This window comes from Chionomys nivalis, chromosome 19, assembly GCF_950005125.1.
Source record: "Chionomys nivalis chromosome 19, mChiNiv1.1, whole genome shotgun sequence".
NCBI lineage: Eukaryota > Metazoa > Chordata > Mammalia > Rodentia > Cricetidae > Chionomys > Chionomys nivalis.
Genome location: NC_080104.1, coordinates 49,171,622 through 49,191,256, shown reverse-complemented (window position 1 = coordinate 49,191,256; position 19,635 = coordinate 49,171,622). Strand labels below are relative to the sequence as shown.

General features: G+C 45.0%; 1 protein-coding gene across 10 annotated transcripts in view; it reads right to left on the bottom strand.

Annotated features, from left to right (window-relative positions):
• The window catches only part of Ank3 (ankyrin 3), a 445,234-nt gene that overhangs the window by 97,711 nt on the left and 327,888 nt on the right, over positions 1–19,635 (bottom strand). For 6 of the 10 annotated variants that reach the window (XM_057751281.1, XM_057751278.1, XM_057751277.1 and 3 more), the window contains 2 exons: positions 17,382–17,454; positions 17,148–17,210 (listed from right to left, as the gene is read on the bottom strand). In XM_057751281.1, the coding sequence (XP_057607264.1) occupies positions 17,148–17,210; positions 17,382–17,454 (136 nt within the window). The remainder of the gene's footprint in view (positions 1–17,147; positions 17,211–17,381; positions 17,455–19,635) is intronic. The other 4 variants (XM_057751283.1, XM_057751286.1, XM_057751282.1 and 1 more) reach the window with 1 other exon arrangement.

The window sequence follows — 19,635 nt, the reverse complement described above, 5'->3', positions numbered from 1 at the left end:
CTGATGACTGACACTGAGCGAAGAGACTGGTTGTGTTTTTTATTTTTTCAAATCTGCATGCTACAGTGATTTGACCCTTTCCTGGGATTAAGGTTGATGAAGGGCAAGCATAGTCTGTAGACACAGGTCTTTAGATTTTTCTCAGGATGGATTGCTATTAAATCATAAAATAATCCCAGGGTAGGGTTAGGGCGAGAGCTGTGGATACTGATAAAAGAAGAATCAAAACGTCATGACCTTCCGGGCAGTGGTGGCACATACCTTTAATCCCAGCACTCAGGAGACAGAGGCCAGCCTGGTCTACAGAGCTAGCTCCAGGACAGCCAGGGCTACACAGAGAAACCCTATCTAGTAAAACAAAAGCAAGCTAACAAACAAAAGTGATGACATGCATGACAGCAAACATGTCCTCACAATTTAGCAACATGAAGGCAAACATGTCCTTACAAAATGCAGAACTTACTAATCGAAGTAAAGCTATTTTCTTCTAATGTGGTCTGTAGAGGAGGTGTTCTGGGTGCAGATTCGAGCTCTAGCATTTATGACCAGAAAGCAGTTACCTTGCCATTCCACGGCTCTTGAGTCATGGCTTGAACCTTTACAAATGACGACTCTACCCAGGATTTTGTTACAATGTCCTGGAAAGTGAATTAAAAGTTTGGACCAAGGGAGCACTGAACCCTAGGACTTTGAGTGGGTAACAGATTCTCCCCCTGGGCCCAGATATCTGTGCCTACGAATGTACAGAGTCATCATTTAAATTGCTACTGTCTACACTGGTCAAGGCAAAATCAACGGGCTCAGCACAGGCATTCCATGGGCATCACACGGAATAAATGATTAAACGGTAACAACAAAACGGATCCTCCCACCTTCCCATGCAAAACACCCTGTAATTATCATCTAGCACAAAGCACTGTTATTCTGAGGTTAGGATGGACTGTGTTAAATGGTGTGACCGATTCTAATCCCCTTTTGATAACACAAAATTGCCTAGCAGCAGCTGCTTAGCAACAGGTTCAAGTATTCCTAAGCTAGCAGAGGTGATAGTCTTAGTTTAATATTTATATACTGTCGTCAATATTTATGTTATAAAAACTAAAGATCTTGACACTGAAGTACTGTTGTAAATACGTATAAAACACCAAGGGCCCTAAAATTCCACTTCCTAAGAAGTACAAAGTGCGTGGGTCCACACTTGATGGACAGCTTGATAGTGGAGTATAGGAGGATTGATAACTGGGTAGTCGTGATATAAAGAGTCTTGACTATGTTTTGGCAAGGAGGCTGTTCGTCTCTCCAGTTGCCCTCCCAATTCCACCTCCAATGAACTCTACTGTTCCCTGCCTAGGCCCATGTACAGGGCCCTTACTTGAATCTGATTGGTCAGAGTTTTGAAAAGCAAGTTCCAGGGAAAGTGATTGTCCAGGATCTCCAGGTTTTAGATTAAAAACAAACAAACAAACAAACAAATAAACAAACAAAAACCTGCAGGTTCTCAGTGAGCCTCTTGGAAATGTTTGTCTGTCCCTAGCCAGTATTATATAAAAAATGGGATTAACACTAAGCCAATATTGTATAAGGAAGCTTGAGGTTTATGGGAAGTGAGGCAGAGGTTGTGGGGAGGGAGAGAAGGAGAGGGGAGGGGCAGAGAAGGGAAGAGAGAAAAAGAGAGAGGCAGAGAAGGAGTGTGTGTATGTGCGTGTGTGTGTGTGGGGGGGTAAAGACAAGGAAGGGAAGAGAGAGACAGGAGAGAGAAAGGGCAGGAAGCAGCGATTGCCATCTCGATAGTCTAGCTGAAGAACCAGACTTTGACTGACCCAGCCTTGCACACCTGGTCATGTGACTCCTGCTGCAGGGCTGCTTTCTGATGCCATCTCCTGAAAGCTGGCAAGCCCACAGGACGATTGAGATCATGCTTTAAGACACCGGGTGTAAAGAGAGGTGGTTTACTATGTAATAGCTGACCGAAATGGAAACAAGAAACAAAGTCCAGAGGTCACATGCTGCTTGCCCAATGTGTCCCTGGCCAGTTCTTTAGCTCTGTATCTCAGCAGTGTTCACAGGATGAGAACAGACAAAGATCTTAAGCAAGCGGTGTGGCCAGTTCCATTAGGTGGGCTTCCATCACGTACTACTTGCTTTATGCCTTTCTCAACTTTGATTTTTGGGCGCCGTTGTTCTTACTATTAATCCGTTTCTGTTGGTAGTCTACCAGAACCCAGGGAAAGTTTTCAAGACAATCCAAACCTCAAAAGAACCTTAATCCCTCAAGGAACCACACCACGTAATAAAAATGCCACTGGGGGCATTTCACTGGATTCCCAGCCAGCCCCGCCCCACCCCACCCCCCACACTGTGTCTGAATAGAAAGTAGAATCCTCACACTACAGAGGGCCACACGTAGAGTTATAGACTCTGTCTACCTGGAAAACCAGATAGACTAGCTTTGGAAACAAGGAGAGAAAGGAAACAAATGTGTTGAATGATATCTGGGGCTGTGGCGGGACAAACAGCCGCATCTTTATCTCCTGGGACTCCAGTCAGTGGTCCACGCTCAGCCTAACCTCTTTCCTGTCTTCATGGTGCCTCCCGTGACCCTTTCTACACTGTGGGAAGAAACAGTTTTGGGCCTGATGTGGAAATGAATTTTCTTGACCTAGACTGGATCTCTGCTTTCTTCCCCTCCCCCCTCCTGTGTTTTCTTTCCTCTCCTTCCCGTCATCCTGTCTTCTCTTTTTGCTTTCCTTTCTCTCTTTGCTTTCCCTCTTCTTCCAGCCCTCTTCTTTCTTCCCCAGCCTTTCTCTACGTTACTTTCTTGTTATCTTTTCCGCCTTGAGCTCACCACCACAAAACCCATTTGTTGCTTTTCTAGGGATTCAGAGTTCTTTTCCTATCTGCTCAGAGCCCTAAGTCCTGGAGAAACTCCCTCAAAATAGCTCAACCAAACGATAGTAAGGTATTTTGCTCAGAAGGGCTTACTTCTTGTCTTGGGAAATGCAGAATGTCTCCCCCACACGCACACACAAGAGGATGCGCTTCGTAACATTAAAAGGTGAAATAGCACAAAACCCCTCAGAGTAAATAATAGCCCCAAGGCTCCAAATGACGTGAGATTGAAAGCAGCCAGAGGAGAAATCAAGAGAGGTGTAATTTCCACACCAGTGATTAGCCAGGAGTTAACTGCTCTACAACAGACACTTACTTCCCGTCAACCTTAGACGGCTTCAGTTGACTGAAAGGCTTTAAAATACCTTTCCTGAGCACAGACAGGAGAGACAATGAGAACTGTGGAAGAACGACCCTTTCCACCCTTTCCAGTCTTCGCCTCAGGCCAGGTGCGTACGATTGGATCACGAGAATCAACACCTCTATTTATTGAGCATTTGCTGTGTTCTGGGCTCTGCGTTTGGTGCTTTGAGTATTATCTCATTTAATTCTCTCCGCCTCTTTGCTCTACTTCAGGAGCAGTTTGGAACAATGCAATAAGAGATCTGAGACCCCTGAGGATTTGAGAAAGATGGGCTTTCAAAGGCTGGAGACCGGGCTGTGGAACCCTGGTGCTGATGCCGCCAGTGTGCTGTGGAAACTCAAAGTCCACCAAGCAAGTACTGCTGACGGTGGTGATGAGCAAAGCTCTCTGAAGGCAGAGGGTGTCTGCTGGGTTCCCTCTCTGCTTCCCAGCTGCCCAGCACAGTGTGGGTGCTCAATAAATGTCTGGAATGATTGGCAGATCAGTTATAACCTCAGAAGAAGAGACTACAGCACCAGAGTCAAGAGGGGGGTGTGGGAGACTTACTTTTCACCAAAAACGTCTGTACATTGGGAATTTTGAACCATGAGCATTTATCACCTAGTCAAAAAAAATGAATAAAGTCAACAGAATGAAACAGGACACAGGGAATGCAGGTCAGTCGTATAGGCCGCGTGTTGCATCCACCGCAAACACATACAGGACATGCCCAAGCCAGCCAGGCTTCAGGGTAGACCGTCATGTGTACCAGTGGACACCTGACAAACGTGGGGAGGAAGCTCCTCCCCCCCGCTGGCTTTTGTAAGAAATGGGACACACAGAGAAAGAACACAGGAAGACAGAGACTCACATCCACATGTCACTTTGAAAGCTGTGCCTTCAACGCGTAGAATGCATAGGGGGGGGGATTTGAAAGTCTACACTGGCAACAAACCCCCAGGTGACTCTGGTACCCATGGACTCAGAACTCAGTTTGTGAACCCTTAAGTTTAAGGAATTTTACCATTTGCCTTTTTTTTTTTCCTGTAAATTTTACCATTTACAGCCATTTGCCCAGCCTGTGACTATGCCCAACTAGGTCTCTTTCCTAGGTGGGGATTCTAGAATCACAGACGTACTAACTTGGGAAACAGTTGTCCCTTAACAGAGCGTTTCTTACTGTTTAGGCACCAAGTTTCCGCATAGGCAGCAGGCTCTCCTGGCAGGCTGCGATGGGACTGGTCTGTGAACCACACGGAATACCCAGGTGGCACAGCCAACTCTTGTCTCCAGTAGTCAGTCTCCAGGGAAGAGGACCAAGATGCGGATCACGGTACAAATTCTGCACCGCAGCTGTTTAGAGTTGTTCCCCCCCCCATAGCCTGAATGCACTTTATATCATGTGTACTGCATGTAACACCCCACCTGCTCCTAATAAAAGACTTGTTTTTATTTATGTGTGTATGCCACTCTATGCACGCATCACATGTGTAAGAATATCTTCAGAATCTAAAGGAGGATGCTGGATCCCCGGGAATGGGCAAATCAGGTGGGTGTGAGTCATAGGCTGTGAGTGGCAGGAACTGAATTCAGATCCTGTGGTGGTTTGAAAGAAAATGGTGCCCAAAGGGAGTGGTACTATTGGGAGGTGTGGCTTTGTTGGGGGCAGTACTTCACTGGGGAGGTGGGCTTTGAGGTCTCATGTTTGTTCAGGCCACGCCCAGTGTGTTAGACCACTTCCTGTTGCTTGTGAGTCATGATGTGAGAATTCTCAGCTCCTCTTCTAGCACCATGTCTGCCTGCACACTGCCTTGCTTCCCACCATGACGATAATGGACTAAACCTTTGAACTGTAAGCCACCACAAGCAGATGTTTTTCTTTCTAAGAGGTGCCATGGTCATGGTGTCTCTTCACAGCAACGCAGACCCTAATTAATGTAGGTCCTCTGGAAGAGCAGAAAGCATTCTTAAGCATGAGCCATCTCTCTAGCCCCATCCCTTTTCCTCCCTTTATAGGTGACATATAAATAGATTAGTGTACTTCCTAAAACTCTCAGGTCAAGTCAGGGGCAGAGTCTATGCTGGGACATAGTTACCCAAGCCGTAACAGGACACCACAGTGACAGAAAGTGAACAAGGAAACTGTAGACTACCCACAGATGCTCAAAGGAAGCGCTACATTTCACTGAGCACATTCCCGGGTTAAACAGAGGGTGTGTGCACGGAGATGGCCATAAGACTGGGGAGTTGGCTATTCATGGCTAAAGAACCCAGCACCGTAGGGTAAGGTAAGTATGGGAATGTCCGGAGGACCTCGGGCTGCAAGCCTGAAGGAAGCCATAGGCAACTGGACAGGAAAACACCAGTTGAAGCACAGTTTAGGGTCCCTGGATTTAGGTTTTAGAGAAAATATTGCCAGCAAGCAGCATCCATCCGTGGTGGGTGCAAACACAGTTACTCTGTTGAGACACTTTTTTTTTTCAAACTGAAAACACCCAGTTGCACAGCCATCCTCACCTGTCCTGCTCTTCCGGACCAATTCTAACCTTAGGGCAGAAGCAGGATGGATGCTGCTGAGGCTGTCTGACAAGAGGAGGAGCTGCCATGCACTGGGAAGTATGGGCGTAGTCTATCACTCAATCCGTCTTCATGGCAACGACACACGACAACAGTAAGCTCTTAGGTGGAAGATCTGTCAGCCAGGGAGATGGCTCAGTGGGTCATGGCACTTGCTGCCAAGCCCGACAACCTGAGTTCCATCTCACAGACCCACATGGTAGGAAGAGAGAACTGACATCTGCAAGTTGTCCTCTGATATCCACACTTGTGCATGCACGCACACACGCACGTAAACACACACACACACATACACAGGAACAGTTTTGTAAAAAATGTAACAAGAAGTAAAATCTGCTATTTTTGAGGATTTAAATAAGGGGCATAAAATATAGATTATTTTTAACCTACATTTTATCAAATCAACCTTGACTAATACATTCATGATCTCATCTGACTTTTAGAGGAGGCATTTCAGCCCCGGGTTCAGGATGCAGTTCAGTTGGTGGAATGCTTCCTTCATATTCAAGAAATCCTGGGGTCCATACCCCACTTCCCTGCACCGAGTAAGCTGAGTGTCATGCACAAGGCTGTAATTACAGAACTCAGTAGGTGAAGGCGGGACAATCAGAAGTACCAAGTCATCCTTAACTGCCTAGGGAGTTCAAAACTGACCTGGGCGGGGAGGGACTGGAGAGATGGGCCCAGAAGTTAGGAGCACTGGCTGTTTTCCCAGAGGACCTGGGTTTGATTCCCAGCATCCACTTGGCAAGTGACAACCATCTGTAACTCATGTTCCAGGGGATCCAATGCCCCATTCTGGTCTCTTTGGGTACCAGGCATACATGTGCACAGACATACATGCAGGAAAAACACCCATATACATAAAACAAAAATAAATCTATCCTTTAAAAAAATGGGCTGGGTTAGATAAGATCGGGTGATGGTGGCGCACGCCTTTAATCCCAGCACTCGGGAGGCAGAGGCAGGCGGATCTCTGTGAGTTCAAGACCAGCCTGGTCTACAGAGCTAGTTCCAGGACAGGTTCCAAAGCCACAGAGAAACCCTGTCTCGAAAAATAAATAAATAAATAAGTAATTAATTTATTGTCTAGACTATAGATGCTCATGTGATGCTTCCCTTTATCCTCTGTTCCTTTCATCCTTAATAATCAAGAAAGTAAGAGTAGGAAGGGAGCCTAGTGTGGTAGCGCCCACCTTTAACCCCAGCACTCAAAGGCAGATCTCTGTGAGTCCAACATCAGCTTGTTCTATAAGAGCTAGTTCCAGATCAACCAAATAGACATAGTAAGATCTTGTTGCAAAACAAAATACACACAAACAAACCTGACACACAGACACACACACAGAGAGAGAGAGAGAGCGAGAGAGAGAGAGAGAGAGAGAGAGAGAGAGAGAGAGAGAGAGAGAGAGAGAGCACAGGAAGGGAAGATAGGACCTGGATGCATCCAATTCTATTACAGCTATGTGACAGTGAATAAGAAGTTACTTAGACTCCAGATCCATCTTTCCGTTTGTTCTTCAGTTTGAAGCTAGAACCCATGTTCACACAAGCGAGGTTACTGTATTCGGAGATTAGAGAGAGCATAGGAGGTGAAGGGAGGTGGGTGGAGTTTGTACTTCCTGCTTCATGTGGTGTCTGTGTGTTCTAGGCCCTCGGGAAGGCAATGCCATCAAGCACACTATTTGAGGGCCCTGTGGCAAAGGTCAGAGGCACAGCTAGAAGCTGAAGGTGGGGAGCCTGAGTGTCTCTGTCTCTCGCTGTTTCTCCACCTGTCCCCTCTCCTACAGATGAGCAAAAGGTACGGACTCTCCTTGCACATATGACCTCCATCACTGGCCATGAAAGCATAAACTAAGCAGTGGAATACAGTACCTTTTCACTGTCTATCTTAAAACAGGGGACAATTACCGGCGGAACGAGTAGTGGGCTTAACAGGTGATTTAAGAAGTCTGAAGAACTGTGCCAGCATCAGGGATGCATGGGCCCTGGGAGGGAAAACACCCATTGCACTTTCCTTCTCCCTAGACCTTGCCTTAAGATTCTGGCTTTGCAGGAGGCCAAAGAGGAAGAATGGGGTCTGGCTGGCCAAGTTCACACCCCTCTGAAACAATAAATTGCCATTACCTCATGGAACAAATGATTCTGTTCAGGTGACTAATTTTCTTTTTTAAAGCACACAAAGTCAACCCAATTCTTTGCTTGTAAGATTTCTTTCTTTGTGGCTGGGATGTGTTTCTTTTTTAAAAACCCACACAGCAGTTCACTGCTCCCAAAGCCAGGCTATAGAGTGTCTAAAGTCAGCACACACATGACTCAGCGCTGGAAGCTGTCCAGGTGGAGCCGTGAGAATGTCCCCGTGATCTTGCTGGGGTTAATAAACAAACCCATCCCAGAAGGGAAGAAAGGATTCAGTGCCTCTCTTACAGAGAGGTCGAAAGAGAAAGTTGAGTCAGATGCCGTCATTTTCTCATGGCTTCAATGCTGAACCTGGATGTAATTTCCCTTGGTTACCTCCGTTAGGACTAGATGTCACGCTGACTCAGGGGCATAAATGCCTAAGCTGAAGATGGCATAGAGACAGAAGAGAGTGTAAGGTCACTTCCTCCTTCCCACTATGTCAAACTTATGCCATTCGTAAAGATGACCGGACAGTGAACTAGCTGCCAGCTACAAACTCACTCGGCCAAGTCAGGACTGGAAGGCTGGCTGCTGGTAGCTAAGCTTCATGTAGCGGCATCATGCCAACTAGCTCGGCTCGTGCCTGAGTACAAATGCCTGTATGTGTAAAGGTGTGCATGTATGTAACCCAGGCGGCGGGCGTCAATATCATTCCACAGAGGCCGTCCACTTTTTGGTTCCTTTTTGGGTGAAGGTCTCTCCTTGGTTCCAAACTTACTGATTTGGCTAGATCGACTGGCCAGCAAGCCCTAAGGATCTACCTTGTCCCTGACTATACAGTGTGATTTCCAGAATAACACCATCATGTCCAGTTTTTTTTTTTTTTTTAATATGACTTGTGGGTATCAAACGCAGGTCCTCTTTAAGTGGTCCTGTCCCATTTGTGTATTCTTTCTTAGCCATTCCTTCTGCGTCAAACCTGCTCCAGCCCTCTTTCCTCTCAGTTCTTCATTATCTAGATGCATAACGACCGTGTGGAAAGTGTTGGAACTCTTCACTTAGGAAGGGAGTTCCAAGCATATTGCCCACAAACTGCCCACTGTGTGACTAATTGTGATCTCTTCTTGTCCCTAAACTGTCACCACTACACCAGGTGAAAAGCACTCATCTGTGGATTTGTTTCTAGCATATTTCCCGAAGGTGTATACATGTAAGGCCACATCACGTGGGACCTCTTCTCTTTCTAACCTAAGCCCGGCCCAGGGAAATCGGAATGCTCTATTAGCGGCATCACTGTCTGGGGTCTCTCACTCGCTCTCAGACACTCACCCCTCTGCCCTCCCCTTCTGGCCCATTCATTCATGCTGTTCCTTGTGTTCACCGTCCAAGGTCTCTGCAGTAAGGATGCTAACAGCGGGATCGGCTAAGGGTGGGCGGCATGGGCCCTGCTATTGCACACGTCGTTAGGTCAGGATGCTCGGGTGAACAGCATTAACAGAAGAAGAATGGAGGAAGGAAGAGTCTCCAAAGTTGCAGCTTAGTTGGGTCAACAATGAACTGTCTGGCGTGTGCACACACGTGCAGCTTCGGGCTATCTATGAGCCAGTGCATGGGTGGTTCGAGCACCACATTCTAACTCATCTGACAGGAAGGACCACCCTGTGTGGCTCTCCCCTGCTACACGACAGCTCTGTGCTCCATTCTCCCCGTCTTGCTCCTCAACATCCTAGGTGCATGTGGTCGCTGTGGAGTGAGCTTCCCGTTATGTGGGCTCATCTGATTTGTGTTTCCAGAGGAAGTTTCTCCAAGGACTTCTACTGGAATCCACTCCTTCTAGATTCTTCCCTCTATTGCTGACCACACCCTAGCACTCTTCTTCCTCTTCTAAGGCAGTAGGTGTAGAATTTTCGAGAATCGACTTTCTTTCTGAGCCCTGTCCTGAGGACCTCATCTAGGCCACTGTCTGGCATAACCTCCCAGCTGCCACTTCTGTCTGCCAGACTCTTAGCACAGTTGTAAGTAATTTGGGGACTCGGAATATCTGTGTCCTCTCTTCCCCTTCTACCTCCCCTACAACCTCTGCTTGTCCAAATTTAATCCATTCTTTGACATGCTTTTCAAGGTCCTTCAGAGGCTGTTAGTAATTTCTTGAATTTCCTTACCAACCCCATGATCTTCTCTTATATGACGCCTCACTGAGCAAGGAGTCTCAGTTTGAGAGACCCCAATTCAAATGCCAGCTTTATGAATGGTGCAAAGCTGTGGAAATACCATACACCTTCTGAGTGGGATGCTAAGGATAAATTAGAAGTCATAACACTTTCTGTGCGGGCTCTAATTGTGACTAAATATAACTTGTGGGAATAATAGTAATAAGAATTATACCTTGAGGTTACTTTGAGAGAATTAAACATGACAACGTAAATAACTGGTACTCAAAGAGATTTTACTACGTGCAGATTTGAGCCTAAACCTTGCACTGAAAACCTAAATGATCCATGTACTCAGGGGTTTCCGGCTATATGACCACACCAAAGCCACATTATAGCTTGAGTGTGAAGGCTTTGGATATCAGCCAGACTTGCGTTGCTTTTAATCAAAATGTTCCTTGCCTGGAACCTGGGCAGGGGCTGTGACAAATCTATGTGAAGTGAAGGCAGGAGATGCCTCTAATCCCAAACATGGGCAGCTGTGATGGGGATTTCAGATGGCAACGGTGGCCGCCACAGGTCTACTCCTGTAGAGCAGGCTGTCCAGTTGGAATGAAATAAACAAAATGAATCACACGTTAGAAAATTACAGGCTGTGGGTGAAATCTAGCCTCCTGCCTATTTCTATAAATACTTTCAGCCACGCCTGGGTGAGCGGCTAAGTTTCTGGCTGCTTGTATGAGGGAGGTAAATAGGATGGGACCCAGACAGCTGATCTCTGAAAATCTTTCTCACCGACCATTTACAGAATGATTCTACTGTGCCCCAGAAACAAATGACTTATAATAATCCGGCTATAAGAACCAAGAAGGGTTCAGAAAAAACAACACAATGGAGGGCAAGTAGGGAGAGGCCTTTGTAGACCATGGTTAGAGACTGAATCTAAGCACAGGGAACGCAGGGATGTCTGTGTTATCTGTTTGTACCTGAATTATCTTTTGGGCTATGCTTGTATTATGAGGAAGCAGCAGCTACTTTTACCATGACGTACAGCACTCTACAGGTGGGTTCATAAGACACAAAGTGCACACCAGCCCACTGCCGTACAATAGAACCACCCAGGGGAAGAAACAGATCATTAACTTCTCCACTCTGCCATCCATGCTCACCCTTGCCCCTCACCATGTCTCAGCCCATTTTCCCTTGTCATGGAGACCATTTGCTTTAAAATATCCTCTTCCCTCGCTGTTTTCTTTTTCTGTTGTTGTTTTGGCTTTTATTTTGAGACAGGGCTTTTCTATGTAGCCCAGGCTGGCCAGGAACTCAGGGTCCCTCCTGCCTCTGTCTTCTGAGTATATATACAGGTATATAAATGTGTGTTGCCACGTTCAGCATTTTCTTGCCTTTTCATCATCATTATTATTATCTCACTATGTAATTCTGCAATACTAACATATTGTCACCTATTAATTTTGGTTTTGTCTTGTTTTTTTTTTTTTTGTGGCTTCTGTTGCCCTTGTATAACCTACAACCCCACAGTTGTAGCCATAGGTCTATACTCTGCCATGGCATATACCTACAGAGACACCTTTACAGAAAACTCCTTTGCAATAGCTTCAAGCTGCAAAGAATCCACATTGCCATCAACAGGAGGGCAGAGAACTTAATTGTGGAGATTGTAAGTACTTTGTGGAGTATTACACAAGCATGCTAGTGAGCAAATTACAATGATCCAACAGCAGGAACGAAGGCGAAGCTCACTATAAGCACAGGAGCATGGTGGGGTGGGGAGTGGAACAAATGATGCACCTATGGGGAGATGGGGGAGTGGAATAAATGAGGCACCTGCAGAGTTGTAAGGACTTCTCTAGAAGCTGGGCAGACAGCTGAGTCTAAGGGGTAAGAATGCAAATCGACGGCTGCACAGGAGACCCTTGCTGGATCCCACAAGAGAGAGGCCACTGGGACCGTGGCCATAGAGGGGAGAAGACAGACGTGACAGGTACCATGGATGCAGAAGTAGGGCAGGTGTGAGTTCCTGGTGGATTGGATAGGTCTCTACTTCCTGTTCTTAACCATGTACCTTGACCTGAACAGTCCTTGTACTGAGACAGTCTCAAGGAGGGCTGTTTCTATTGTCATGAGATTTTTTTAAAAAACATTATTGCTTTGTGATATCATAACCTTTCCCACAGGTGCATGTGGGCAGTGTGTATGTGTGTGCTGTGTGTGAAGGTGTGTGTCTATGTAGACCAGAATGGCCTCAAACTTGAATTCACAAAGATTCACCTGCCTCTGCTTCCTAAGTACTGGAATTAGCTTTATTGTATCTAAATCTCATTTCTTGTTGGTAACTAATTCTACCACATACGAACTTAATTTTTATTTTTTTCTTTCAGTATTTTCTGTCTGTATTCAATTCCAGCAGAGATTTCATAGCTCATTCAAAAACAATTTTTTTTTTCCAAGACAGGGTTTCTCTGTGTAAACTTGGCTGTCCTGGAACTCTCTCTATAGACCAGGCTGGCCTCGGTCTGCCTCTGCCTGCTGAGTGCTGGAATTAAAGGCGTGCATCTCCACCGCCCAGCTAGCTCACTCAAAATGTAGGCGACTTGAGGTTAGATCATCCTTCCTCACAAGGCTGTGGCCTGCCTGACCTGGATCAGTTCCTCTGCACACTGCTGTCTGGTTTCTGTTTTCCATGGCTTGACTCCATTTCCCATCGTGTGACATCTATTGTTCTTTAAAGGCCATTAGACTCCAGCCCACTAGGATTCTGCAAGCTAACATGTGCACTTTGTTTCCCAATTTATAAAAATACACACATTATAGGAATTAACAATTGAAGTCCAAGCTGAGACAGAATTACTGTGGGGCTCCATCCCCTCCACATCACTAGTGTACCCCTCTGAATATTTCCCCCCCACCCCACACCACTCCCTCTGACTGCTCCACCTCCCCACACCCCCACCGTTCCATTCACCCCCACACCACCCCCTCTGACCTCTCCAACCACACCCAAACCAAAAACCACCTTGGACCTTGATCTTGACGTCAACTTTTTTCCTTCCTCCTATCCTGCCCCCATCTTCCTCTCATCTCCTCTTTCTCCCTCTCTCTTCCATCTCCTTTTGCCTTTTCCTCCTTGTTTCTTTTTTTCTCTTCCTCTGGTCTCTTTCTCTCCTCATATCTTTCTTTGTCAATTACAGGCCCATTTGTAAAATGTAAGAATTTGGGTAGCAATAGAATAAAGCTAATGATTTGTGCACACGTATGCAGTGGATATCCGGGAGGGTTGTAGGCGGCAGGAGACTGTCCCTTTCCCCTCTGCCGAGCTCACGCCCTGGGGCTCCCCATTCTAGAAAAGGCTTCTCTGGCTTCTGTTTACATCTGGTTCTGTTCATGCTTCGGTCCTTGTTCTCTGTATCTTTGCTTCGTTGTCCTCCTGGGACAGTAAGTGACAGCACTGTCTAGACTGCCTGCCTTCTTCTCTCTCTCTCTCTCTCTCTCTCTCTCTCTCTCTCTCTCTCTCTCTCTCTCTCTCTTAACTGAGGATTAAACAAACATGTCTTACCTTTAATTAATTTCTCAAAGGAGACCAAAAGAAAGAAAAGGGAGAAGCAAAGCAGGAAAATGGTGAAGAAAGGAAGGAGAGACTTCCTGGCAGGAACCCCTCAATAGTTATTCTTTCCTAATTTAGAGCGTATACTATCTCCCACGCTACACACTGTCCCTTTTCTTTCTTGAGATAAGCTGTGTTGCTTATAGATGGTGCTGAGAATTCTCAGCAGCCCAGACTGGGCTGTCATGGTTATTTCCTCCCTCCCCTCTGCCACCTTCCCTCCCTCCCTCCCCTCTTCCCCTCTTTCTTCATGTAGACAGGGTGCCATGGAATCTAGGCCTGCCTGAGCTCACTCTGCAGCTTTATCTCTGGGTCCTCCTACCTCCACATCCTGATACCACAGCACACGTATGTCTGGCTCTTGCTAATTCTGGTACACTGATTCATTCAAACTCCTCTGGGTTCACGGAAATGAGCACTTGCCACAGCCACAGCCAGAACTCACTCAAACTTGCAGGCCCGAATCTAACTTTAGAGACAATTAAAGGACTGGAGAGACTCTCAGGCAAGTGAGTTAGAAGTCAAAATTATCATTCAAGTTGAAGGAGCTATTTTAAAATGAAAATTTCATAGCAATTGGTTTTAGGATAATTTTTAGTCATACAGAAATGTTACTTCACATAACAGAGAAGAATATACACTTGATGGGGAAAATGGTGATTGGCAGAGCTCAAGTTAGGAAAACTTGGGGTTATCACCAACAGCAATATTTATTTATTTACTTTTGTTTTTTCAAGGCAGGGTTTCTCTGTGTAGCCCTGGCGGTTCTAGAACTCAGCTCTGCAGAGCAGCCTGGTCTTGAACTCAGAGATCCACCTGCCTCTGCCTCCTGAGCGCTGGGATTAAAGGTGTGCACCACCATGCCTGACTCAACAACATGTCCTCAGTGTCTTCCATGGAGAAAGCAATCACTTGCCTTGCTATGTGGCTCGGCCTTGATCAGATTACAGCTCCAGCCTTGTGCTCCATGTTAGACACCTGTATTCGTGGCAGACATGAAAGACTGGAGACAGACACGGAAAAAGATCCTTCTGAGTGGGGGAGCAGGGGGGGAGGAACTGAGATAAGCCTGAGTGGAAATGGAGATGAGATAGTAGGAGAACACTTTCAAGTTCCTGAAGGAGCGAAGAGATGATTCAGGAACTGACGGTACCCGCTACCTAACCTGATGCGGAGTTTGATCCCCCAGGTCCTCCAATGTGGAAGGACAGAGCCGATGGTCAAATGGTCCTCTGACCTCTGCACATCCTCGCTGTCATGTGTGCAGTCACATTCCACCCCCCTACACAATCAATGAATATAATCTTTAAAATGTTTCAAACCCTTGAAGGGCTATGACATGAGAGAGTAGATTTTCTTCTAAATAATCAGTGGGACCCGAATCCTCATCATCCTGGCCCAAACAGATCAGGATCAGAGTCACCAGTTATAAGTAAGAAGGAAGTCAAGAGAGGTGAGGGAACTTTTAAAGAAGATTATTCAAACTGGATCAGGCAATTTGAGGCTTTGGGGCAAAGAATGTTCTAGCAAAAGAGATTCCAGCTACAGGGGTATTCAATTAGACTGATCTCCAGAACCCCTCCCCCCATTCCTGGTATCTAATTCTATGACATTATAAAATCTAAAGCCACATGACTCTGATAACCCATGAACACACCCAAAGTGGAAAAAAAACAAAGAACTCACCAAAAGGTACAAATGATAATTATAAGCCACTCTGAATTTTTAGTTTGCAAATATAAAGGAAATGATTGTCATTTCTACTTCATTAGGTGAATTAAATTCAAGTTTAAAGATTCCATTTTCTCTTGTTTTGGAATTATCTGATAACTAATCCACGTAGACAGAACTATTACAGTCCATTCAAACCTGGCCTCTCATCTGGGTGGTAACCTCGGCTACTTTGTTAAAAGAGCAGGGACATTGCTGACAATGACTATCATATTGTATCCCATGCTAATTTAGCTCGGAAAACATACTTTGAATCCTGTTAGTTTGTGTACACACAGGGAAGCACATCCCTTTAAAGAAACAACACATGGGTACATGAGAAATTGCTCTGAAATGTGACAAGAGAATTCTCTGTGACAGCAAATGACAGCGAGTCACAAGACATCTCAGAAAGATGTGACCCAAGTCCAGCAAGAGATAAAAGAGACAGACACACAACCAGCGGAAAAGTCTATTAAAAAACTATTAATAATCATAGAGAATATCAGTAATCATAGAGAACCAAGAGTCTTGGCACAACTTCAGGGCTGCAGTTCCTGGAAGTGTGCCGTCTGGTCACCAGTTTCCCCGTGTGTCTGTCTAGGCAGCTGTGGGCTGTCACAAAGTTACAGCCACTTTGCATCAGAGAGATTTCCCCACTGCTTGTGCTCCCAGTGAATTTGAATTAAAATTCTGCTAAGCTGGACACAAAAGAAAAAAGATTCTATGTAAGCGGGTGGGGCTTGGGGGCAGTAAGGAAGAAAGACGTTTCGGAGGATAAATTGATTGAAGGGAAGAAAAAAGTCAGGGCATTGGTCGTGCGTGCCTTTAGTCCCAGCACTAGGGAGGCAGAGGCAGGTTGATCTCTTTGAGTCCAAGGCCAGCCTGGTCTACATAGAAAGTTCCAGGACAGTCGAATATAATACTTACTGTATATTATTTATTTATATAATTATTTATATAATATACAGTAAATATTTCATTATTCCAGCGAAGCTCCAAAATTTGTCATCCTTACAGTATTTATTCACTTATATGATGGTATTTTTCCAACAGACCTTTCAAACATGTCATATGCACATATTTGTATATATGCACACACACACATATATATATATACATACACATATACACACTCATATATATGTAAGTGAATGACATGGTCAAGAGGATCAATCTTTTAAGTAAAGCAGAAAACGAGAAGCTTTATTGAGCACGTGGAATACAGCCTTAATATATACCAAGTCACCACTGAAAGTCTATCGTTTAGAAGTGGTTTTATTCGGGTAGATTTTCCAAGCTTAGTCCCAAGTCTAAAGCTGATTTAACTGGAGATCTCAGCGTCCACTGCACACCAGGCATTCGGCCTGTGACCCTGTGAGGCCGCCTTTTCCAATAAAGGAAAAAGCAAAACCCAACAACTATCAACAGTTAAGTTGCCCCCATTTTAAATTCCAGACACAAGCAATAAAACGACCCGTTTTCTGCTTGACAGAAACAACAGCAAGAGAGTATGCCTGATAAGTGACATTTTTTTCTACTTAAAGGTGGGAAATGGGCTTGAGAAATCGAGTCTGGAAGAGGGTAGGATGAAGGCGAGCCTTTAAATGGCCCCCAAATTAATTCTCAAAATTCCACAAGACATTAGTAATTTGAGGGAGTGTTACTGTTGAGAACTAAGGAACGAAAGCTGAGTTGGGAGTTAAGTCTCGTCACAGGATAGAGGGGTAAATACCTTCTTCAACATCTGAGATATATTCCCCGTCACTGAGCTTTTCGGGGGCGTTGGCTTTACGAACTGCATGATTGAAGCGACAACAGAAGCGTATGAAAATCCTCATCCCCAACTCCGAAACACAACATGTAAACATTCCCCAAAACACATCGGTCAAGGCCCTTCTTCTGGAAGCCACAGATACCCAATCACCATGACGAACCTTACTCCCCCACCCCAAGGACATTGACGTACCTTCATCATCTGACATATCGAGAACTTCATTCATCGTTTCTGGAACGTTCATTTTGTGTTTCTCAGTGATGGTCTAGAAACAATAACAACAACAAAAGGCAACTGCTTCAGTACAAATGGACTTAGCAATTCCAAGGAGACTACTTATGTCTTTCTGAATTGATTTCTATCCTGTGGGGCTTCGGGGTAGAGAACCTAGGAGGCTTTATACACAGTATGCTCTCTCCCTTGAGCAGCACGGGGGTCCTCAGATATGCTCCTCAGAGCAGCACAAGGTTTGGAAACCTTCCAGGTACAGACAGAACAGAGATCGTGGTCACTAATAAGGCTTTTTCAGAGGAAGCAAAAAAAGCATCGCTGTGCTCATCTAGGCCAGAACCAAATATCACATCCCACTCAGGGTCATCGAAGAAGACAGTCCAAAATAACAGCAAGGAATTTGTCATTATCCTTCGTGCCAAGCCTCTTGCTTCCTTTGTATTCCCAATTACGTGTCCATTCCATGGATAGGATACAGAAAACTATTAACATTATGTAAGTTATGCATATTTTATAACTACATGCATTAAAAACATTTTGAAGGCAACACATTTGCAGGATCATATCAGCTTCCAGAAAAGCTTCATCAAGAACACTGAGTTACAGGGCGAGTGCCTTCCTGGCTCTTGCTTCCTCTTTCGGTAACTTTCAACTTTTTAATCCATGCCCACTCAAAAGACGATGGCAGTATCACGTAAGCTAAAAAGCTGAAAGCGGGGGCTGGAGGGATGGCTCAGTGATTAAGAGAATGTATTGCTCTGGCAGAGGAACTAAGTTAGGTTCACAGCACCCAAATGGCAGCTGGTAACAATCTGTTACTCCAGTTCCAGGGGATCAGAAGGCCTCTTCTGGCTTCAGAACACAAGGAGTACACAAATAGGCATTTAAGCAAAACACCTATATACATAAAGTGGAAATAAATCTTAAACTGGGTAGTGGAGGCGCACGCCTTTCATCCCAGCACTTGGCAGGCAGAGGCAGGGGGATCTCTGTGAGTTTGAGGCTACTCTGGTCTACAGAGTGAATCCCAGGACAGCCATGGCTATTACACTGAGAAACCCTGTCTCAAACAACTGTTAACAGAGCATTAATATACAGAAAATACATCAATAAATAAGTCTTTAATAAATGAAAAATGAAAAGCACCCAGAAGCTGAAACTAAGGAAGGCTATCAATTCAGTTTCTTATTGATATTTTTTGGTAAATTACACTCCTATGCTCAAATGTTAGGTGGAAACAAAACATTTAATACTGAAATTGATCACTTCTACAAAATAAACTTTCAATTAGTTGCATAGTTTCTAATATTGTGCAGAAAATCCCTACATGCCCATACCAAGTCCCTCACCATAAAATCTTTAGTATAGTACAGTTATAGCATACCAATATTCATACATCTTCAAAGTTTGTGCTACACTGGCATTTCCTTGATTTTGGACCCACATTGCAGGTATTCGATGGAGCTGCAATGACTCTCTGGGTTTTCCTTGACTGTTAAGATTCTCAACTTTCAGCTGGGCAGTAGTGGCGCACGCCTTTAATCCCAGCACTCAGGAGGCAGAGGCAGGTAGATCTCTGTGAATTTGAGGCCAGCCCGATTTACAAGCACTAGTTCCAGGACTGGGTCCATAGCTACAGAGAAACCCTGTCTCAAAAAACCAAAAAAAAAAAAAAAATAAAAAAATAAATAAATAAATAAATAAAAAAAATAAAAAAAAAGATTCTCAACTTTCTTTGGTGCTAGGGACCTTGAGAGTCTTGAGCTGTGTCAGTGAGTTATTTAAAGAAGTGTTTGTGTCATTTGCTTGTTTGTTTTCTTTTGTGGTTAATCTAGAGAAGGATGGCAACAGAGGTGACAGCGGTGATGCTCCCCTTTCTCCTTCATCATCCCAAGCCCTATCAAATGTGGCCTTTGATCTGGCTGAGGCAGTGTTTATCAGAGTTCTCCTCTGTAGACTTCCTCTGTTCTCCTTTGCCTGTAGACTGTTCTTGTTTGCTTGTGTTTTGGAAGGAGACCACTACATTCAGCCCACCTTTAGGCTGTAGGTAATCATGTTTAATGCTTCCCTGAGAGTGAGGGATTTTCATAAGTTATCTGGACTCCTTTGCCAGGGGATATTTTCCACCCACATTTCTCAGGGCTGGATAAGGCCTCGAGACCAGTATTCCGACAATGCCTGGAATGTCCTGTACTCTTTGTAATTCTTTTCCCTC